Source organism: Ylistrum balloti, unplaced genomic scaffold, assembly GCF_031769215.1.
Source record: "Ylistrum balloti isolate Yb309-2 unplaced genomic scaffold, AGI_CSIRO_Ybal_v1 Utg371442, whole genome shotgun sequence".
Taxonomy (NCBI): domain Eukaryota; kingdom Metazoa; phylum Mollusca; class Bivalvia; order Pectinida; family Pectinidae; genus Ylistrum; species Ylistrum balloti.
This window is the reverse complement of record NW_026782756.1, coordinates 303731-325810: the sequence shown is the minus strand read 5'-3', so window position 1 is coordinate 325810 and position 22080 is coordinate 303731. Positions and strand designations below refer to the sequence as shown.

Sequence of the window (22080 nt, the reverse complement as noted above, 5' to 3'; positions counted from 1 at the left end):
AGCTACTGACAGGGTAAAGATGAAACCATTTTGTCATAAAATGTAGGTAGACAAAAATACTTTAAATCTAACGGATTGCTTTCATAATAAAAGAAAAAAAACCTACATTTAGTACTTTGCAAATTTATATACATTAATTGTATATTCAACATGACCTATTACATAAAAACCCTAAAAATTCAAACAATTTTATAATTATCTTAGTACATTGTATTATCATAAATACTCTAATGCATGCATTGTATTGTACAGGTGACAGCGTTACGAGAACATGTTGAGGAGATTGCTGGTAAAGAGCCATATATGGGGGAACAGATGCCTATACACTGGCTCAGGTTTGAGCAGGAACTGGCCAACCTTGTCAAGAATGATTTCAACCATGCTTCTTTCGACCAGGTCAGTTGTAACATTAAGAAAATGAGTTAGTGGTGACCACTCTTCACTAACCAGTTTTAAGTTTTAAGCTTTTATATCTAATGATAAAACTACCAAGTTGATACTAATCAACCTCAGTAGCTATGATTCAGATCTCGTGTGGACTCATATAATCAATTAAAAAAATCAAAAGCATTTTCTTTATGCTGTGTCAAGGGAAACAATCACCTTAGGCATTTTTTAGTTTTGCAGAAATCTTATTTCTTTTTAAACAGTCTGAAATTTGCCCTAAAATCTACCTAACATCCCCTCACCTGGAAGTTTTGCTGTTTTGGATGAAATGGATGAAAAATTAACTGTGACTGGCAAAGACTTTCCTGTGTGCAGTATCAGTGACATACACATTAAATATGTTATATGGCTGAATCAGCAAAAAGAGAAATGCCACTTTATTATGGAAATATATTTAACTAAGGTAACAACAATCTTTCAGTGAGAGGCTTATTACAAACAACATATAGATGCACAGTATGACCACATCTTTTCATTGTTATCTGTTTATTTGATTTGTAAGCTTTGTTTGTGATATTGTTACATGTATTGTCTGTAGGTGATGGAAATAGCTAATAACTTGGGCATCACTTCGGATAAAGAAGTTAAGATCATGCTGGAATTCTACCATGACCTAGGCGTGTTGGTATACTTTGGAGGTACTGGAACCATGGACAACCTCCTAAGGAACACTGTCATGTTAAACCCACAGTGGCTAGTTGAGAAGTTTACACGCATTCTCATCGCCAAACAGACAGACGACAAGGTATGTAGCACCTAGACAAGGTAGAACCATAGAGGCCATACTCACTATTTAATTACAATACCATTGAGATGTTGATCTAAGAGTTTCAGAAATTTTGTAGATTTATTTTTGTGTAGATGTACTTTGTGCTTGTCAAACACTGTTGTTTAAACAAGTGTGTACTCTCCTTGCTGTTTCAGTGGGATATGATGAAGGAGAAATGGCGCCTTTTCCAGGAGAGAGGCATTCTTGAAGAAGCTCTCATTGACCATCTGTGGATGGATGTTGTTGACCAGAAGCCTGTCCTCCTAGGACTCATGGAAAAGTTTGACCTTGTGTGTCAGAGGTCACTGGACCTCTCCTTGTCTCAGGTACATTTATAGGTGTGACTATGTGTAACAGTTAAACATACTGGGCACAATTAGAGTATGGAATTACTTTTCAAAGAGAAAATTATTTGTATCAAAATTAAATATAAAACTTTCAGAATATGAAATACAAAAGTCAAGTCAAAGAATGAAAAAACGATTTCATTCAACTGTGTCTTGTATAATAATATAAAATTTGTTGTGCATTGGTGGTTAAACAGTGGTCAAGGAGTGTCAAGCTGAATTTATCTAAATGGTAGAAAAGTTACATATATTTATGATCCTTTACTTTTTGTACTCATGATATTAAATGTCTGTAGTATGTTATGCATTTTTTATCCCTGCCATTTTTTTCCCTTGTTGAGGGATGCGAGGGGGGTCATGGTGAGGGGTTGTGCTGTGTTAATTAAGACAATACATCAGATGAGTTCTTTTTTTCATTGTTTCCAAGGTTAAGGTCAAGTTCATCGCTATATATTTATAGATATTTATCAAACACAGTTACTTGTATGTATTAAAGCTTCGTCATTCATGTATTCATGTATGTTATTGTGCTTAAATATCCTGATGAATATTTGTATTCATTCACTTAAAAGGTAAGATTTTCATGTAATGGGGACATATATTTATGAACAGATACCAACAAGACAACTGAGGGTTGATCTTGACAATATATTCAAAGTTTGTGGCCAGTTATTATTATTTTACGACACAGAAGATATACTTAGGGGGACAATTTTAGGTCCAATACACTACCAGGCAGGATCCATAACAATTTCTGTATTGGGAGGTTGGTAGCACCAACAAGTGTCTTGTCATCTTCAGTATGTAAGATTTAACAGGTGCTTCTCTAAACATGGAAGTATGATTTGTCTAATTGTAGGGAGTTGATGGATGTGTGTAGTTGTACACAATCGTGTCTCTCTATTGTTCAATTGTGTTCTTAACCTTTGTTTTAGTCCAATGGAGGTCAGAAACACCTTTCCTATTATGTTCCCTCACACCTGGCAAAATGTGGAGACAACAAACGTCTGTATGCTGCCTATGACACTGATGTTGTATTTTACATCAACTTTTGTGGTTTCCTCCCAGGTGAGTCCTCAATATATATTTATGGCCAATTTTTCTTCCAAATTCATTATACTTTTTTTTTATATGAACTGTATGCTGTAATAGAATTTAGTGTATGAATGATAATAATGTCACATAACACATGTATTAACTTGTCCTCTGTTGTATATTCAGATGATCTGTTCCATCGAATTTTGACAAGGACAGTCCGTTGGACTCTCGGGAAAGCAGGAAAAGAGCCATATAGTATGTTCCGGCATGTTGCACGGTTCTACCTTGACCAGGAACATGATTTTGTCCTACAGATGGCACCAAGGAGGTGCCATCGTATCAAGGTCTGTACCTGGTGATATTGTATGTACTTTGATCACTTGATATCAAAAGTATATATTAATCATTAGGTGAGATGAAGTTTCACAATGACCTATTGTGATTGCCTTTTGTTCCGCAGGGGCTTAGGAAAACAGGACTCAAATTTAAATTAGTACAGTAAAATTTATTTAAAGACTTGTATGCCTAGATATTCAGTGTATGGTTGGTTTGAAATGAAATGAATGGACGGTTTCTGTGTAAGTTTAAGAAAAGATTCAATTTTGAATAATTTTGAGGATATTCATGATTTGAGTTAAAGTGTTTCTGAGGATCAGTTTAAAATAGGTGTATAACATGTATACATAACAGGTTGTGGTGATGCGTATAGCCAGTGACGATGACTTCTCATCTATAGAATCTGATGATAATGACAACTACCGTGACAGGATTCCAAAATCTGACGCTTGTGCCAGGGTAAGAATTAGAGATAGACAGAAAGTGATAGGTATGAAAACCTGATGTCTGTGCTTAGGTGAGTTTTTGAGAAAGACAGAAAGTGATGAGATATAGAAATGTGATGTCTGTGTTAAGGTAAGTATTTGAGATAGACAGAAAGTGATGAGATAGGAAAACCTGATGTCTTTGCTAAGGTAAGAGTTTGAGATAGACAGAAAGTGACAGGATATGTTATATACAGGGAAAATCTGATATCTGTGCTAAGGTCAGTGTTTGAGATAGAGAGAAAGTCACAGGATTCAATATCTGATATCTGTGCTAAGGTAGAGGTGTGAGATAGACAGAAAAACACAGGATTTAAACTCAGAAATCTGTGCAAAAGAGGATATAAAGACCTGATGTTTGTGCCGAAGTAATATTTTATAGTTTATTGTTAACATTTCTAACAGTGTAAATGTATATATATTACATAAATGATGTATCACTGAATTAAAATTGCTGTATAATGATGTACATGGTAGCTCTTCATATCATACTGAAGTCTTTAATCAGATTTTTTTTTGTAGCTACGCAACTTTTTGGAGGCAAGTCTGTTTGAACTGAAGGAGATGTGGATCAAACGCCTGTATTATACTATATGTGTAGCGTGTCCTTGTGGTCGCCCCTGTTACTCCCATGATGCGCCAAATTGTCAAGAGGAACTCTGCATGCATTTTCTCAACCTTGATGAATGTCTGTCAAGCAGGGTAAGCTTTTTATCATGGCAAATCTACCAGGACAAGTTCTTTTTGGCCTTTCTCAAAAAGACCTTGTGAAGTATCTGTATAAAGCCAGTAAATTGATTTTGATATAAATGCATTTAAAACTAAAAATCCTAATGAAACATGCATCTATTTGTGATCATGTACTGTTACAAAATTACATGGATAAAGCCAAGCTATCTGTTGTAAAAGTTTATGTTACACTTTTGCTAATTGGTCATGTTTGCTTACAGGTTGTATGCTGTGAACATAGAAGAGTAAAAACCAACTTGTTCCGTAAATGGTTTCCAGAACCTTTTAATGCTGGTATGTTATGTTGAACGGTTAGAGTTGCCATTTAATTGGATGTTGTGATTATAGTATCTTCAAAATGTGACACCGCTTTTCCCAAACTATTCCAATGTGGAAAGTTTGAATTTGATTCTAAGATTATAGTATATATATATATAGTGTAAAATATAGCTACCTTGAATAATACATTGACTGGATATAATGTGTTTTTCTCAAGTATGTCCCACTTATAACTTTCCTGAGTGTTTTGGTCTGTATTGTGGTTCCTTAGTGATGTGGTCTGAATTGTGGTTCCTTAGTGATGTGGTCTGTATTTGTGGTTCCTTAGTGATGTGGTCTGTATTGTGGTTCCTTAGTGATGTGGTCTGTATTGTTGTTCCTTAGTGATGTGGTCTGTATTGTGGTTCCTTAGTGATGTGGTCTGTATTGTTGTTCCTTAGTGATGTGGTCTGTATTTGTGGTTCCTTAGTGATGTGGTCTGTTTTGTGGTTCCTTAGTGATATGGTCTGTATTGTGGTTCCTTAGTGATGTGGTCTGTATTTGTGGTTCCTTAGTGATGTGGTCTGTATTGTGATTCCTTAGTGATGTGATCTGTATTGTGGTTCCTTAGTGATGTGGTCTGAATTGTGGTTCCTTAGTGATGTTGTCTGTATTGTGGTTCCTTAGTGATGTGGTCTGTATTGTGGTTCCTTAGTGATGTGGTGTGTATTTGTGGTTCCTTAGTGATGTGGTCTGTATTGTGGTTCCTTAGTGATGTGGTGTGTATTTGTGGTTCCTTATTGATGTGGTGTGTATTGTGATTCCTTAGTGATGTGGTCTGTATTTGTGGTTCCTTAGTGATGTGGTGTGTATTGTGGTTCCTTAGTGATGTGGTGTGTATTGTGGTTCCTTAGTGATGTGGTGTGTATTGTGGTTCCTTAGTGATGTGGTCTGAATTGTGGTTCCTTAGTGATGTTGTCTGTATTTGTGGTTCCTTAGTGATGTGGTCTGTATTGTGATTCCTTAATGATGTGGTGTGTTTTGTGGTTCCTTAGTGATGTGATCTGTATTGTGGTTCCTTAGTGATGTGGTCTGTATTTGTGGTTCCTTAGTGATGTGGTGTGTATTGTGGTTCCTTAGTGATGTGGTGTGTATTGTGGTTCCTTAGTGATGTGGTGTGTATTGTGGTTCCTTAGTGATGTGGTGTGTATTGTGGTTCCTTAGTGATGTGGTGTGTATTGTGGTTCCTTAGTGATGTGGTCTGTGTTGTGGTTCCTTAGTGATGTGGTGTGTAATGTGGTTCCTTAGTGATGTGGTGTGTAATGTGGTTCCTAAGTGATGTGGTGTGTATTGTGGTTCCTTAGTGATGTGGTGTGTATTGTGGTTCCTTAGTGATGTGGTGTGTAATGTGGTTCCTTAGTGATGTGGTGTGTATTGTGGTTCCTTAGTGATGTGATCTGTATTGTGGTTCCTTAGTGATGTGGTCTGTATTTGTGGTTCCTTAGTGATGTGATCTGTATTGTGGTTCCTTAGTGATGTAGTCTGTATTTGTGGTTCCTTAGTGATGTGGTGTTTATTGTGGTTCCTTAGTGATGTGGTCTGTATTTGTGGTTCCTTAGTGATGTGGTCTGTATTGTTGTTCCTTAGTGATGTGGTCTGTATTGTGGTTCCTTAGTGATGTGGTGTGTATTTGTGGTTCCTTAGTGATGTGGTGTGTTTTGTGGTTCCTTAGTGATGTGGTCTGTATTGTGGTTCCTTAGTGATGTTGTCTGTTATGATTGCAGAGTTCAGTGGCCATATCTTACCCAGCATAGACATGCTGGAGACACATGGAAATATAGAGAAGCACAATCCCAACCTGCCTATTTGGATCAAAAGTGCTGCCAAGCTGCTCAATGGAGGAGAGGAGAACCAGGACTGGCTAGCTTTGGCCAAACTGATGGGTATGAAGCTTAATCCTCTCATCCAGATATTGTAGAGTACTTATTTAATCCAATCAGTACTCGGTACCCTGCTTCTATAAATGTAGAGATGTTTGTACAATCTTGACCAACCTATAACTGACAAAAACTCTACCAAGTTTGATATGGTGTAGATGATGATTATGCTGAGTATATACTGTAAAGCTTTACTGTATAGTTTTTATGCTACAGGTTACAAAGAGGCTAAGATAGAAGTGATCACAGATGATCTGAACCCTGGCCTGGCTCTGCTGGCGGACTGGATATTAACCAGTGGTAATACTGCCTTGTCAGTGGACATGCTGATTGGCTACCTGGAGAAAATAGACAGAGATGATATTGTGGAAGTCATACAACAGGCAAAAGGTAGAGAACATGTGTAACAACAGAGGAAGAAGCATGAGAAAATGTATGATAGATCAGGAAATTGATTCAGTAAATTTCTTCAAAACATTCTAGGTCATTAGAGATCATATGTGATGTTCCATTTCATATGAGACTTATGAAAATTGTACAAAAGACATACAAGTGAATAGCACCTTTTAATACAAAGTTAGAATGGAGCCAATCAATGAATTCCACTGCATCATACAGTTGTTTCACCCCTCTGGGGCTCTTCAGTGATGTTAAGGACCTAAAGTTTGAAGCCTTGGAGGCAACTGAGGAAAATCCAAAGTGATCAAAAGAAAAATCCAAAGTGATCAGAAGCAAAAATTTTAAAAAGTTATATGAAGAGATGCACCAGCCTCTAGCTATAATAGATTTTGTAATTTTCATATTTCAAATAATTTTAGAACATTGTCAAGTACTTGTGTATATTCTGAAACAAAACTTTTTGTTTTTATTTAAGCGAGCCTTTAGCAAGTTAAAATGAAAAATTTGTGACAAATTTTAGAATCATCTATGAACTGGAAATGAAATTCAAATCCTTGTAATATGATCAGAGTTTGTTAAAGAGCTATAAAAACATACCTCTCCATGTCACAATTGAAGTCCTCTCGGCTCTATATTTATGGTCACCATTGCTATGTCACAATGTAATCTACAATTATGTGATGTCATTTCATTACCTTATTCTGATGTCAAGGCAATAAACATGGATATTGCGGTTTGTACATGGATATATTCGCTGAATAAAACAGGCAATTATGAGATATAACTATTTAGATTGTCATGCATATCCACCCCTTTGGTATTTATCTCCCACTCCTACTTTTCATATTCTGTAATTATGATACCTTGCTTTCAAATTGATATTAGGATTATTACATTAGAATCGAATTGCCCCTATGTGTAACATTTTAAAAGGAATGGAAATGCTGCTATTTTTTTGGTATGTACAGGGGACACAGAATTATTCCATGATTAATGACTGTATCATGGAAATGTACAGTTTTTGAATTTCCTGCAAACGATAAACATTGATTCACTGTAATAAAATGTCCCCAATTGCAGACTGGAAAAGTCCAATTTATTTATGATTGATAAAGAGGTGTTATTGCTGAACCATATGTTAGAAATCTCACAGGGAAACCAGCAGTGTTTCTGCTTTTTGAAAATAAAGACCTGTCTCCAAAGTAAGGAGACAAGTGCCTTATATGTGTTGTATAGACCACAAGGGTCCCTTCCGTCCTTATCAAGGGGAGTGCTAACCTTCTCTCCTTTCTTACAACACAACAGTATAGGGGTACATTCTTGTATATATACACCTTGCTTATAGGGGACATTCTGGTAATGGTATGGATTATTTACATATCTAATTTTTATGCATCAATGTAAATTTTCTTTACGTAATCAGAGGTTTTCATTTATCACAAAGCAATAAGAAATTTTAAACTATGTATTGTTATGAAGCTTATTTTAATCTAGTTATCATGGTGTTTATGATAATTATCATTTTTGTTACATTTTGTGGGTAGAATTATGAAAAAAATGAAATGAGAGTTGTCTCCCTTGAACTCTGTGAACTCTGTACATAGTTAAATATTAATACTATCTATTAAGTTCCCAAATTAGATGAATGATTTTAAAATGAAATAATCCTTTTGAAATAAAGGTACATCAGAATTTCCTTTTTTTTTCAAATCTGACATTATGTTTTTTTGTGGTGTTTTCCAGAATCTGAAAATGGTCATGATTGTATTTATCTTAATTATTTCTCTCATACCTGCATCATTCTCATTAATGTACTTTTCCTGTATCTAACCTCTTGTACAACTTATGTTTCCACTAGAATCGACTCAGGACCCACCCCAAGTGTTCATCAGCTACCAGTGGGACTGCCAGGATGAGGTGAAGGCACTGCGAGACCGACTGGAGAAGGTTGGATTGTCCTGTTGGATGGACATTGGTCAGATGGGAGGAGGTGACCAGCTTAACATCAAGATAGATGAGGGAATCAGAAACTCAAAGGTATGTCTGCAATTAAGATAAAGTTCACTTGGTATATAGCAATGGTTTGTTATATTTGTCTGTTGTGTAATATTTAATGTATATCTGGGCAGGTTTACTTCATCGGCAAGATATTAATGTGATTGAGAACTGAATTGTGTAAAGCCCTGTCTTGTGTTGACTAGGTGGTGCTTTCCTGTGTGTCTCCAAAGTATGTCGTGTCTCACCACTGTAATCGAGAGCTCAGTCTGGCAGACCTATTGGCCAAGCCCATCATCCCTGTGATGTTTGAATCAGTACCCTGGCCGCCTCCAGGAGGAATGTCTCTGATCTTCTCACAGCTTGTCTACATAGATATGAAAGGTACACAACAACAGATCATATTTGATCTCTGTCATCTCCTTTATCAGGAATTATTATTGTTTGAATTCAAACTTTTAATGTATAACATTTTTGTATATATGTATTTTCAATTTATAGTAAAAAATTCATTATTTATATAATCATTAAAGATATGTGAAATTTTATTATCAAACTAGAGTTATATTCATATTCAGGAATTACTGTTTCCCATTCTGATATTATCATCTGTGATATCTGGCCAAAATTGTTAGAAGTTTATTAAAATTGATTTTCTCATTGTATATCTAGCTGGTGTCAGTTACTGGGGTTTGTTACCTGTCGGTTGAAAATTGCAGTAAAGGGGATTATTTTCTTTTGTTTTATTAATGTTTGAACGGGATACTTAATATAACCTGGATTGGTGAGAAATAAGATTTCTCCAGTTCCTCTAACTCTATCACAACTCTTCATTAAAGTGTCTGAGGGATAGGATAAATTCATCGGCAGGAAAAATTGTTTTGAAATAATAAAGGGTGGAAAATTATATGAAGCTGATGTACATAAATGTACTGTGGTTTGCTCTGTGTTATTTGATATTCACCAGTAACCACAGCAACAATCTCCCTTACAGGTGTCGGAGGACATGGAGGAACTGGTATCCATGGTGACCTCAACGACAAATACAGGGAGATAATCCAACGAGTGATGAACTATGCCAACCCAGACCTCACAAAGTATTATGACACGGAGACAATCATAAGTAGCAAGGAAAGTAACCAAATCCATCACGAATCTTCAAGTCTATCCAGCATGGAAAGTATAGACAACTCCCTCAACAACAATCTGGAGCAAGCCAGCATTCACCATCCCTACCCCATCCCAGTCTCCATGGTTACCCAAGCAGACTATCCCACCCCACAACAGGTCACAGTCACCAAGTGTGGGGTGTGTACCATTTTATGATGTCACTGACAGATACACTTCATTATGTATATATTCATTGTCACTTCACTATGTACAAAACACAGGTATTTACCATTAGAGAGGGCCAACATAATAGACGTATCTTCAATGATTGTCAGTATTGAGACATATGTTGTGACTGATCATATCCGTTATATCATCTATTAATTCTAGCCACAAGCTCATACACCTGTTACTTGTTGTGTGTTGTATGACAGTGTTTGGAAGAGCTGCTTGTATTCAAACTGCTTTGTCTGATTATGAAGAGATATCAGGATCCTTGAGATACCAGGATACGAGGGATAAATGAATTATATACAGGTTTATGGTTATTTTTGTTTTCTCTACATGAGAGAGTTTGATGTCTGGATTTAGAGAGGTTACATGTATCTGTGTAAGAATGTTAGCTGTCACAAGTAGTACTGAAGTGTTTGACCAAACACCATGGTCACAAGACACCATGTTGTTATTTTACATTTCAGGGATTTCACAACACAACAACAAAAAGTGTATAAATTTTCAGCAACGTGAATGCACATTCAGGCTAGGAGAAAATCCTCCAATGAAGGTTACTGTTTTCTGACATATTCACATCTTTTTGAGTGAGATGTCAGTCATTAACATTGTATAATGTATTAACACAGTGTAGGTTTGAATCTCATTACCTTTACAATGTCACTTTGATCTGTCTATAAACTATGAGGGATATTAGTTTTCAAGGAAGAGTGATTGTTAGTTCCTATTATCTTTTATTTTATAAATTTCTATGAAAATTATCTTCAATGTCTAGAGGAGGCTTTATTTTTAGTACATAACTTTTCCAAGTGTTACTTTAGGCTATTCCAGGTAAAACATATTTAATGTTCTATTTGTGGTCACAGCTGTGCCCAGTGCCCTCAAGGTTCAGGTTTTGGTCATTGTCATGAATAGCAGTAAGGTTGTATCTCTCTCTTCTCCTTTATCTGCTTATTATTGGGATTTTGTTTAGTTTGTGAGAAAGATGGAACATAGAATTTGTGATGTGTGATGCTGTTGACATCGGATAGATATAGAACCTGTTCAGAAGAGAAATTCTTCTCTGATGTAATTATTCATTAAAAAGTCACAACACAAGAAATGGTTTACAGTTGTTTGATAGACATTAAGACAAAAGGAATTTTATACAATTGTTTGATAGACCTTAGGACAAAGAGAATGGTTTACATTTTTTGATGGACTTTAGAATAAAAGAAATGGTTTACATTTGTTTGGTGAACCTTAGGGCAAAAGGAATGGCCTCCAGGACAAAGTACTCTGTAATCACAAATGATTGTCTCCCTGCTCCTTATATCTTATTTGTATTTCTGGAATAGTCTGGAGGAATTATTTGGTATAGAGATAAGGTTATCACCATCTGTCGTGAAGAAGTGATGGGAAGTTCTCTCTAGGTATGAAATATGTATAAGAAGCTATCTGTGATATTTGGATTTTGATATTTATATGGCTCTGCTATTGAAAGCTTGATGTATATTGTCCTCAGATATTTGGGTACTTAGATCATTTAAACAATTTCTGAAATTCACCCTAGTTTTATTTTGAAGATCATGAATCCTTAAAAATTGGAGCTTATGATAAAAAATAGCTAGGTATTGTATTGATGGTTTATTTTGCTAGCTTTGAATTGCTTAATTTATTCTGCAATATGTCCAGGAGGCTATCACAGAATCTCTGAATCATAGTAAAGAATAGACCCTTTGCATGAAAATGAAATCTGGATATGATTTTAACCATGCGTATGCTTATTACAGGAGATAGAAGGAAGTTCTTCCCGGGGGAAACACATTGTAATAATCTAATCCTCTGACTTTGATTCAAAGATAATGTTTTATTGCCCTCAAAGAAGCCCAGACAAAATTTGTGTCAAATGTATTTTTTGCCCCACATCATTCCTCCGACACATCCTTGACTTCCCTCACCCCACCCCTGACTTGTTGTCGTGCAATAAGCCACTCCTGACTTTGGAGTCAGTGGTAATGCATTGGGCTTATTGTAATAAACCCACTCCTGACTTTGAGTGAGAAGTAGTGTTGTGGCCCCTTGGACTAATTACAGGATACATACATGAGCACTGCTTTGTAATTGCTGTAAGGGATTATTATTTCCATGATAATATATTTACACATTATCTGATGACATTTTATAAAGATCTGTTATATCTACTGTATTTTTACTATTTCATGCTTTTTATTGCTATATATATCTAAACATTATATATTACATTGTACTCTATCTCATACACGCTGTTTATTATCATCTGTTAAAACCATATGCTACAAATTGGAAATTGTTGGTTATCAAAGCAGATTGAATTTATTTATTGTAAAAGTTTGCAAACAAAAAAAGAAAGGCAATTTGTTCTCAATATACATCTCATTGTTTGTTATGTATACATCCAATTTTTTTTTAACTTTAATTGTTTTTTTACTCTGTAATTTAATTTCCGTCCAGGTTTGTAACAGTTGTATGTAAAGTTTACATTTATTGTAAAGGGGTCAGCTGAATGAGGCTTATCTAATATGGACATATTGTGGTAACATGAGGGGCCTGGAGTTACTGGGCATTACAGAAGTTCTCCCACTACTGTCAGAGTATCCTTCTTTTAACCTATCCAGAAAATCCTTGTCCACAATGCCTTAGGATGTCACTCGGGACTCCTCGAGTGTGAAGCACACCCGAGGAGTTCCGAGTACTTAGGATGTCAATAGTAGGCCACATGCCAAACCAGAAGTATGGATTATTGATGACCTTTGACATGTAAAAACAGAATCCTCCATGAAGTATATTTCTTCTGCAGAAGATAATTGATGATATTTTTTTCTTTCTTGAATTAAAAGAGTTACTAGTAGATATATATGATATATGTAAATGTGTCAATCTTTTTGGTTTGTTTTTTGTTTGTATTTTTTGTTTTGTTGCTTGGTTGCAATGACCTGAGTGAAGCATTGGGCAAAGTTCTATACATAACTTATATCTACATGTAGTTGTATTTATCAGGTGACAATGAATAATTGTTCCCCACCTTAAGGGTGAAACAGAAAAGGTAAAATTCTTAAAATGTATAACAAAGTGAAAGTTCAGGCTAGACATTTCTCAATCTCTCTGTTTGGGTTAGAATTCTCAGTCTCATCCTTGGGGTGGGAAAATGTTCTTGTAATTCAACAGATATGTGAATACCATATATGCATGGTCATTATCTTACAAATGAGTAGACTTAATGATTATAGGTGTGTTTCAATGTCATTTTAGATTTATATAATTTGATATTTATTCTAGTGCTGCTATTATGAGTTACAAATATTTAGTATTCATATTTTTAAGTGCCAGTAATTTGAAGCTTGTAAATCAATATACTCTAGTTAATCCCATGAAGGTCAAGGTAATTGTTCATATGTATATTGACAATGTTATAACTGGATTTTTCATTGGTTAATATTGTGATATAAATTCCTTGTTAGTGAACCGTATAGAATTCTGTTAATTCTTCAACAGATCATTTAGTTTTGTTTGATTGTATATTTCAACTGCTGTTGAATACACTAACAAAAACAGCTTTTGATTAGAAATGATTCAAAGTTTCGAAATCATGTGGAAATTCAAGCAGATTTAAAAATACCAATCTAACGAAAATAAGATCATATCCCTCTGGTTTACTGGTACGCTGTGTTGAAGGTCAAATTTTCATTAGATTTAAACAACAATGAACAGTTTTTTGCTTTAAATTTGATTTGTTACAAAAGTGCAGCATATAAACCAGTGAAAATATCAACATCTAACTGCCTGTACCAATTAGCAGAGATCAATAGATATAAAAATCTCTAATTTGCTTGCTGACTTCATGACTTGGCACTTCCATAGAGTTTTCAGCAGAATATGACCTAAACACAATCTTTACCATATGCTTGACTGATGGTACAGATTTTTGGAAACTTATGTTACAAAATTTAATTCAACTTCTATTAGCCACTGTTTTTGGCTCAGTTGGAAGCTTGCTAAAGGTCTTACTGTGGGAAGAATTTGGAGAACCCAGTGAAAACCCACATGGTCGGGCAGGTGAACTTATACCTTTTCACATCCATTCTGGGAATTAAACCCCAGATCGGTGAAACGCAAGTGCATTGCCACTGCCCCGTCTGAACCACTAATGCTACAAAAACATATTGATAACAAATGATGATTTTCTGAAGTAAAAAGCATAGATATTGATGAATGTCGCTCCACATTTTCTCAGTAGGGTGGGGGTATGGATTAACATCCATGAAGCAAGGGTAAGATGCTCAAAATCTGTACTTGTTAAATTTTTTTTTTTTTTATAATGCTCTTTGTTAACATTTGAGATGAAATACTCATCTCATGGTAATCTCATTCTACCCTTTGTGTTATGTCAGAATATTCACTTGTTTCACAAATATAAAACATCCAATATCAGTGAGTATATTGTTTAATGTAAAAAAGAAATGTTTAGTTAAAAAGGGACGTTTGGAATTATCTTAACTATGTTAGACAGATTGATGTAAGCATATAATACGTGTACATTCATTAAAGGTGCTGGCATTGATCTGCTTCCTGCTCATATGATATATGTACATGTATACACAAATGGTAAGTGCCGAGGACACCCAAGGATGTCCCATATGTCTAGATCAGGGAGTAGAAGAAGCATTACAGTAGTTGGTGTTTTAGGGGAGGGAGGGGTTGTTGTTGCCCAGAAGATACTTGTACATTAGATATTAATACAGAAAAATGTTTCCTGTTAAAATTTGTGTACCGGTACTTGACAAGTGTAGCCATTGGTCTTATAATTACATAAAGGGAGAAAACTGTGTTTGATAAGAGTCTCAATGGGAAGTCAAATGTGTGGTTATTTCAAACTTATCAATATTTGAAGAAAAAAAAAGCACATTTGTTGGTGTATTAGCTTACTCATAAACTCAAGTGATAAATATTTGGGTACAATCAATGGCTCTAGTTTTTATTTATTACTGGTTAAATTTACATTATTTCAACCATAATATTTTTCTCATCACTGATCAACAATGTTAGTGTTACTAGAACAACAGACATTTTACCCAACTTTCATTGTTTTGTAAGAGTATGGTTTTCCAGTGATTAAAATGTTGATTTCCACAGTTCTTACATCATTTTTACTTTTCTTACCAATTTGTTCTAGAAAATGACTTAAGAATATAACTGGGAATGTCACACAATTTTAGTAACCTACACAGATATTTACGTAAAGAATTTAACAATTAGTTGGTGACAATAAAGGAATCAGTCTTGACACACTGATGTACAAAGTGCCAATCAAGAATCTCATCGTATCATTTGTAGAACTGGGAGAGAAAGTCCTTTGTAGGAAACTAATACATTATATCATCAGGGTACATTCTATATGTGAAAACGACTATTAAGATAAAAATTATTTAGTCTTCTGTGAGTCAGTAATTTCTGTAATATGAAGTTAGAACTGTGAAATCCATTCTTGAACTCATTAACCTAATTTGAAATGAAAATAACTTGTCATTGATAGAGATTATTGTTTATTGTGTGAGGTTGTTTACAGAGTATTTTGATTGTTAAACATTCAAAGTTATTTCCTTGATTTTTGTGAAAAGAAAGGAATAAAGATTCATTACTATTAACATTGTTGTTCTCTTTATTTGTAGCAGGAAGTTCTATGTATTTACAAGTTTTTCAGCGCACCACTCTCAGTTGGTTGGCTATTTCAGTTGCCTGCATCAGTCATTTGTCTGTCCGTACTATAGTATATAACTTTTGTTATCACTGTTTCTGGAGAAGTACTGGATGGACAAATCTTCAATTTCATAAGGAGGTTTCCTTTGGTCCATAGCTGTACCTATCTAATATTGGAATATATAAAACAAAATGGCTGACAGGGTGCTATCTTGAATTTTGACCATGAAAGATTGCTGGCAATGCTCCAGCAGAAGTTCTAGGTTGTTCTTTCTCTAATTTCTCTTGATCCCTGGTAGTTGTGCACTATTGATTTTGATATTGATCTGAAAAACAAAAGCACTGACAGGCAGCCTTCATGGATTTTGACAAAAGAAGGTTATCACTTTTTCTTTGAAAGTAGTTGCTTAATGGATCTCTTTTAAATTTGAAATATTGGATGCCTTGGTCCTTAATTGTGCCATATTTATTTTGAGACTAATCAGAGAAATAAAATCATTGACATACAGCCATCTTTGATTTTGAAGTCATGGTTTTTATTGATTTTCTTGTGAGCTATAGGTGGATATTTCTAAAATTCTATATATATGCTGATCCCTTGGTCCCTTGTGCAATGTGCTTTTTGAGAATGATAAGAAAAAATGGCCAACAGGAGACCATCATTATTTTTGATAGTTATAATTTACCACTTGAGAAGTAATTGATGGATTTCTCCATCTCATGTTTCACATCTAGTTGTCATGTTGTGCAAAAACAAAATGAACAAACAATCCATCCTTAAATTTGAAACATCAAATTAATTATTTCACAGAGAGTACTTGACAGATCATTCTGGAGTTTTGTACGCTGGTTTCATCAACTTGGCTGTCAATGTTAGAAATAGTTAAGAACGAAAAAGAGGAAAGAAGAGTGAAAAAAGGGAAAAGATCCACCTTACATAAAACTGATAACATACAATTATGGGCACCAGGATCAATCCTGGGATTGCATGTTGTTTCTCTGCAGTGATGCAGCAGAAGTGACTTTAATTACTGCTCCATCAGCTTCAGAGGTCATTTGATTTCAAGTTGACAAAATATGACAGAACTCTTTAAGTCATGTTGCCGGTTTCTCCATCGGTCAATGATTTTCATTATTCTCCATTCTGATGAAACCTTATGAACTAATTGATCTTGAGAATGACAAGATATTCTGCAGAACCACTTTATATAGAGTAGCCTCACATCCACCTCTAAAGTCATATTAAACGACACTCACATTTGGTTAGACACATCATCTGCAGTCATTATGTAGGATTCTTGTTTATATGATTTTGTTATGGGCAAATTAAAAAAATGATCTGTACATTAATGACAAAGATTATGCCATATATCTTCACTATGTAATGTGTGGTTTCCATCTTTTTTTTTTGTAGCATAAACATTCAACATATTTCTGATGAAGTCTGTTAAGAATATCATAATTTCTCTTTGTTTTAATATATTACATGAATTGACAGAACAACAAACAATGTGCCTTTACTTTATTACAGAACATCACTTTTATGATAATTTTCAATCACATTATTTTAAGTGCTTGTATTGTAACAAAGGCACCTTCATCCTCCTTGTTAAAATTAAAATAGTAAGATTTTTAAGAGCAAATGTTAAAACCCTCAGCCTTATAAATCAGAACAATACAGAGATATCTAGCATTTTATCAGTTGTTCGTTCCATAACCTTCAGCATATCCCGATTAAAAAAACTTGGAAAAGCAATCGAAATAAAACAATATCTCCCAAGAAATACGGTCCTTTTTCTTTGATGCTAAAATTTTATATGCAGTGACTAAATGCAATTTTAAAAAATGTTGCAGCTTTTCATTTTTCATATTTCCATGGAAGTACTTCTTTCTACTAGACAATGTCTGTTCAGTCATGCACAGAAAGTTCACAATGTTATTGACATATTGCCAATAACATGAGCTATCGGAGGCTTGTCTGTCCAAAAACTGGTTTCCACATAAGCCAGGAGATTCCATATGAAAGTATCATCATGTGTGTACAGATGAAATTGTCTCTTTGTCCAATCACACAATACACATCACTTTGTCCAACTCACTTTTGGAATATCAAAATGCTCTGTCATTGCATCCAAATGACTGTTGAATAACTGAAAAATAAATGAAGGTATTTGAAATGATGCTTCCTGTTACATAAAATATCTATGATATACAGGACACAAAGTTGTGTATTACAACAGAAATTAGTTTTATTGTAATGTTATCTAGAAGATAATGTATTAACATTACCAATATACAACAGTTAATGATGTGAAGATGGTGAACATAATGTATTAACATTACCAATATACAACAGTTAATGATGTGAAGATGGTGAAGATAATGTATTAACATTACCAATATACAACAGTTAATGATGTGAAGATGGTGAAGATAATGTATTAACATTACCAATATACAACAGTTAATGATGTGAAGATGGTGAAGATAATGTATTAACATTACCAATATACAACAGTTAATGATGTGAAGATGGTGAAGATAATGTATTAACATTACCAATATACAACAGTTAATGATGTGAAGATGGTGAAGATAATGTATTAACATTACCAATATACAACAGTTAATGATGTGAAGATGGTGAAGATAATGTATTAACATTACCAATATACAACAGTTAATGATGTGAAGATGGTATTGTCTTTTTGCTGTAAAGTGGGTACTAAAATAAACCTTTCTCTTGTAAATTATCTTCATATCCAGATATGATCAGTCAATAGGGATGGTGTTGCATGCTATCTCTAGTGATAATATCACTTTTTTTTCTCTCTCCTCCTCCCTTTTTATAATAGTGTGTGCACTAGTGTATAATATACACAGCAGTTTTTTTTATGAATACATCTAAAATGTTCTAAAATAAAATGTATTGGCAGTTCAAATTAATTTGAAGCAAAACTCTACCGAAGAAAAACCTCCAAATTATATTCCTATTTTCACAGGGTTTCAACAGATATAAGCAGTCTGCATTCATCTTTAGAAGTTCTCTATTTTCTAATATGAAAAAAATGATTTCCACTCGTGAAAGAAATTATTTTCAAACTTGAAAAGCTATGAAAAATTATCCTTTTTTCAGTAAAAAAAGTTTTTCACTTAACCTACTTCACAGATGGCAATCTGCATGAGCTGGTATATATGGAGAAAAAGCAATCTGATTAAACTCATTTCTCTGTCCATGCTCTTGTTTCAAAAGTTTCACTACAAAACAGACTGAAGTTTGTGAAACAGGAGCAGGGATCAAGGAATGGTTTTAATCATATTTGGAAAATATGTTGAAAATTATTTCTAGAATTGCATCTGTTGGTATATACATATACAACATACAATACATGTAATTCAAACCTACCATGATTCGTTCTTTGTGAGTTTTACTGGCTTTTTCTACAATCAATTCTGCTTCCTGCAATTACATGAAAATAAAGAATGCATTCAGATTTAACAAACTATTATCAATATTGTGTTTATATCAAACAATAGGCCAAGCAGACTTGAGGGTCACCTGAGATAAGCAATATTAAGGATAAGTAGCTCTTAAGTGTCATGAAAAAGAAATTATGACCTTGATGATAGTAAGCCAGTTTCAATACATGCATACCATCAAAACTGTAATACTATACCAATAATTCTTTCCAGTAGGAAGTAAACAACATTATCCTCAAAAAAGCAATTTTTCTATTAAAATTTAAAGTAAAGTTTACATCCACCTGGGGAAGAAATGTGAGACCCATTTAGCACCTTAAGGTGATTCCATCGATGAAGAGCATTTGATTTTACCATATCTGGGTGTTGAGAAAAAAATGTTTGAAATCTGAGCCAATTTGACTCCTTCTGGCCCCACCCATCAGCCCCTGAGAGTCAACCAAGATCAATATGGGCATATCATTAAAAACCAACTTCCTTCGCTAATATTTCTAACAAAGTCTGAAATATTTCCAATGGAAATTAAACTAATCATCTCAAAAAGCTATTTTTCCAATATAAACTACAGTAAACTTGACCCCAATCCCATGAGGAAATGTGAGACCCTATAGCCATTAAATTCACAATTTTGGTAAAGCACCTTAAGATGCTTCCATCAATGAAGAGCACTTGATTCTACCATATCTGGGTATTGGGTTATTTATCTACTGTTTGTTTTAAGGCAAAAGTCTTCTAAAATGTTCAGTAATATGCAGCATTGATTTTAAAACCCAGATTATGTTGTGATAAACATTGACAATAACAAAATATCCCCCTGTGTTTTGAAATTTGAGTCAATTTGACCCTTGTTGCCCGCCTCTCAGGCCCCTGTGTAGTGTGGACCGTATAATTCACTATTTTGGTTCATCTTAGGCAATGTAAAATTTCGATATTGTATTGAAATTTATTAAGGAGTGTCTGAGAAGGAGTTGAAAATGTTAAATTGCTTACAGACACATGATGCCTGACAAAGGTGATTGCAATAGGTAACCATGAGACTTTGTCTCAAGTGACCTAAAAACATATTACCCGGTAATTGATTATAAGAATGAGGAGGAAGTGATAAGAAAAATAAGCATGTTTGTACACAATTATCAAGTGTATAACATAAATGGACAATAAAGTCTGTACTACAATTTGTGATTTTCTATTTGACACTTGACATACCGATATAGAATTTGATATTATCTTGAAATTAGCAGCAGGAGTTTAAGTGGCAGTCCCATTGTATGGAAACATTTATTTCAATTGCAGATGTAAAGAGATGTTCCAAGGAGATAAGATTTGAAGTCGATCAGCTTACCCTCTTTTCTCTTGCTCTGTCAAAAGCTTGTTCTGCCTTTGTCCGTTTATCCATGGTCTTCATCTTCTTTCCATCTTCTTCTGATGACTTTGAGTTAGAGACCTGTTCATACATTTTCATAGCTTCTCGTTCTTTATCCTTCTTTTTCTTCTTCCTAAAATAACCAATTTTTTGGGAAAAAAAAGGGTGGAGGGTTATTTATCTACTGTTTGTTTTAAGGCAAATGTCTTCTAAAAATGTTCAGTAATATGCAGCATTGATTTTAAAACCCAGATTATGTTGTGATAAACATTGACAATTACAAAATATCCCCCTGTGTACTGGTAAACATTTCTATCTTTTTAAAATATATACACATTTATTAAATGCAGTTTAAGAGTTTCAGTCTACATCAGGTTTGGTGATTTTTTGGTGTCACTTATTCTCATTGGTCAGTGCCAAAAGGAGCACTGCACGTGTAATCCAGAAATTATCGCAAGATAACCAAGAGGATGGTATAGCGATAAGCTTGACAGCCAAGGAGAACCAAGAATGCTATCCAACTGCATAATGGGAAAAAAGACACAGTCTAGGAATATCCTTGGATATCTTTGTGTACAGACAAGTCCAAAAGGGTTGTTTTCTTTTTAATAATTGGACAAAAAGGCACCTTTTCATTCACAGGCTGAGACATTTATGTGATAAGCTACATTTGCAAACGAAACTTTCTTAAGTATGTCGTCTACTTTTGAAAAAAAAACCATATCACTATTTAATATTGCCATTGATGACAATGAAACCCCGAATCAGAATAAACACAGGTAAGTAGATTCACTTACCTTCCGTGATTTTACTCTTGACTGTCAATTAGATTACACCGATGTACAGTGTATGGTTTATTGAATATTGGAACAAATTGAACAAAAATCATCGAATGTTATTTTTTCAAAATGAAATTTAAAACAAGTATTTGACCATTTATTGTGTGTATGCCATTTCGACCAGTTATTTTAAACAGTACTTGATGACCAGCTCGTACACCTATGTGTCCGAGTTCAGAGAGTGAGAGGACCGAGTAAGTTACAGTGCATCCCCGCAGATGACTGGGTATTTCTCAGGTTGTTTACATTCCAGATAAATGTCTGTTGTTTTATCTCGCCACTACTCAACATCAAAATGATAATCAGTGCCAACTTACTTCTTCACTTTATGATCTGAAACGCCTTTAAGCTTCAGAGAACTACGAGATACAGAATCATACTCCGACATTCTCGTCTCTCCTAAACATAAACAGGAAGTCGTCTCATGATAGCGCCATCTAGCAGTATTGATAATCCAATGAAGGGAGCATTCCTTAATTACTTTGATATGAATTATTAAAAAATGATAACAAGTCTTTAATTCCTTGGATCTTTTTTTATACTTATTACGTTTGTCTTATTGCATTTTGTATGTTTTTAATACGGAATGCTTTAATTTATTT

General features: G+C 34.4%; 2 protein-coding genes and 1 non-coding gene across 3 annotated transcripts in view; 1 reads left to right on the top strand and 2 right to left on the bottom strand.

The window, feature by feature from the left end:
* Positions 1-15732, top strand: part of LOC132562532 (uncharacterized) — a 35703-nt gene extending 19971 nt beyond the window's left edge. Inside the window, exons 9-22 of the mRNA XM_060227277.1 lie at positions 260-396; positions 986-1192; positions 1372-1517; positions 2444-2457; positions 2509-2631; positions 2785-2945; positions 3292-3396; positions 3945-4124; positions 4373-4445; positions 6194-6352; positions 6563-6736; positions 8604-8782; positions 8947-9124; positions 9735-15732. Of these exons, the coding sequence (XP_060083260.1) occupies positions 260-396; positions 986-1192; positions 1372-1517; positions 2444-2457; positions 2509-2631; positions 2785-2945; positions 3292-3396; positions 3945-4124; positions 4373-4445; positions 6194-6352; positions 6563-6736; positions 8604-8782; positions 8947-9124; positions 9735-10066 (2168 nt within the window). The 3' untranslated portion in view covers positions 10067-15732. The remainder of the gene's footprint in view (positions 1-259; positions 397-985; positions 1193-1371; positions 1518-2443; positions 2458-2508; positions 2632-2784; positions 2946-3291; positions 3397-3944; positions 4125-4372; positions 4446-6193; positions 6353-6562; positions 6737-8603; positions 8783-8946; positions 9125-9734) is intronic.
* LOC132562538 (U6atac minor spliceosomal RNA) lies at positions 7924-8045 on the bottom strand. The gene has a single exon (XR_009554761.1). It is a non-coding gene; the product is annotated as a U6atac minor spliceosomal RNA (small nuclear RNA).
* Positions 15733-17303: 1571 nt separating the features above from the next.
* Positions 17304-21886, bottom strand: LOC132562528 (protein FAM32A-like). Its single transcript, XM_060227273.1, has 4 exons — positions 21796-21886; positions 20619-20772; positions 19203-19256; positions 17304-17946 (listed from the first exon to the last, which is right to left on the bottom strand). The coding sequence occupies exons 1-4, from the start codon at positions 21864-21866 to the stop codon at positions 17878-17880; spliced, it is 348 nt and encodes a 115-aa protein (XP_060083256.1). The 5' UTR covers positions 21867-21886; the 3' UTR covers positions 17304-17877.
* Positions 21887-22080: the final 194 nt, after the last annotated feature.

What these genes read in the sequence shown, in the direction of transcription:
- LOC132562528 (XM_060227273.1), bottom strand. Translation starts at nt 21,866, where the DNA reads ATGTCGGAGTATGATTCTGTATCTCGTAGTTCTCTGAAGCTTAAAGGC. An exon ending in TCAGATCATAAAGTGAAGAA is followed by an intron (nt 20,773 to 21,795) that starts GTAAGTTGGCAC and finishes TGGTTATTTTAG; the next exon opens with GAAGAAGAAAAAGAAGGATA. An exon ending in CTCACAAAGAACGAATCATG is followed by an intron (nt 17,947 to 19,202) that starts GTAGGTTTGAAT and finishes TTTATTTTTCAG; the next exon opens with TTATTCAACAGTCATTTGGA.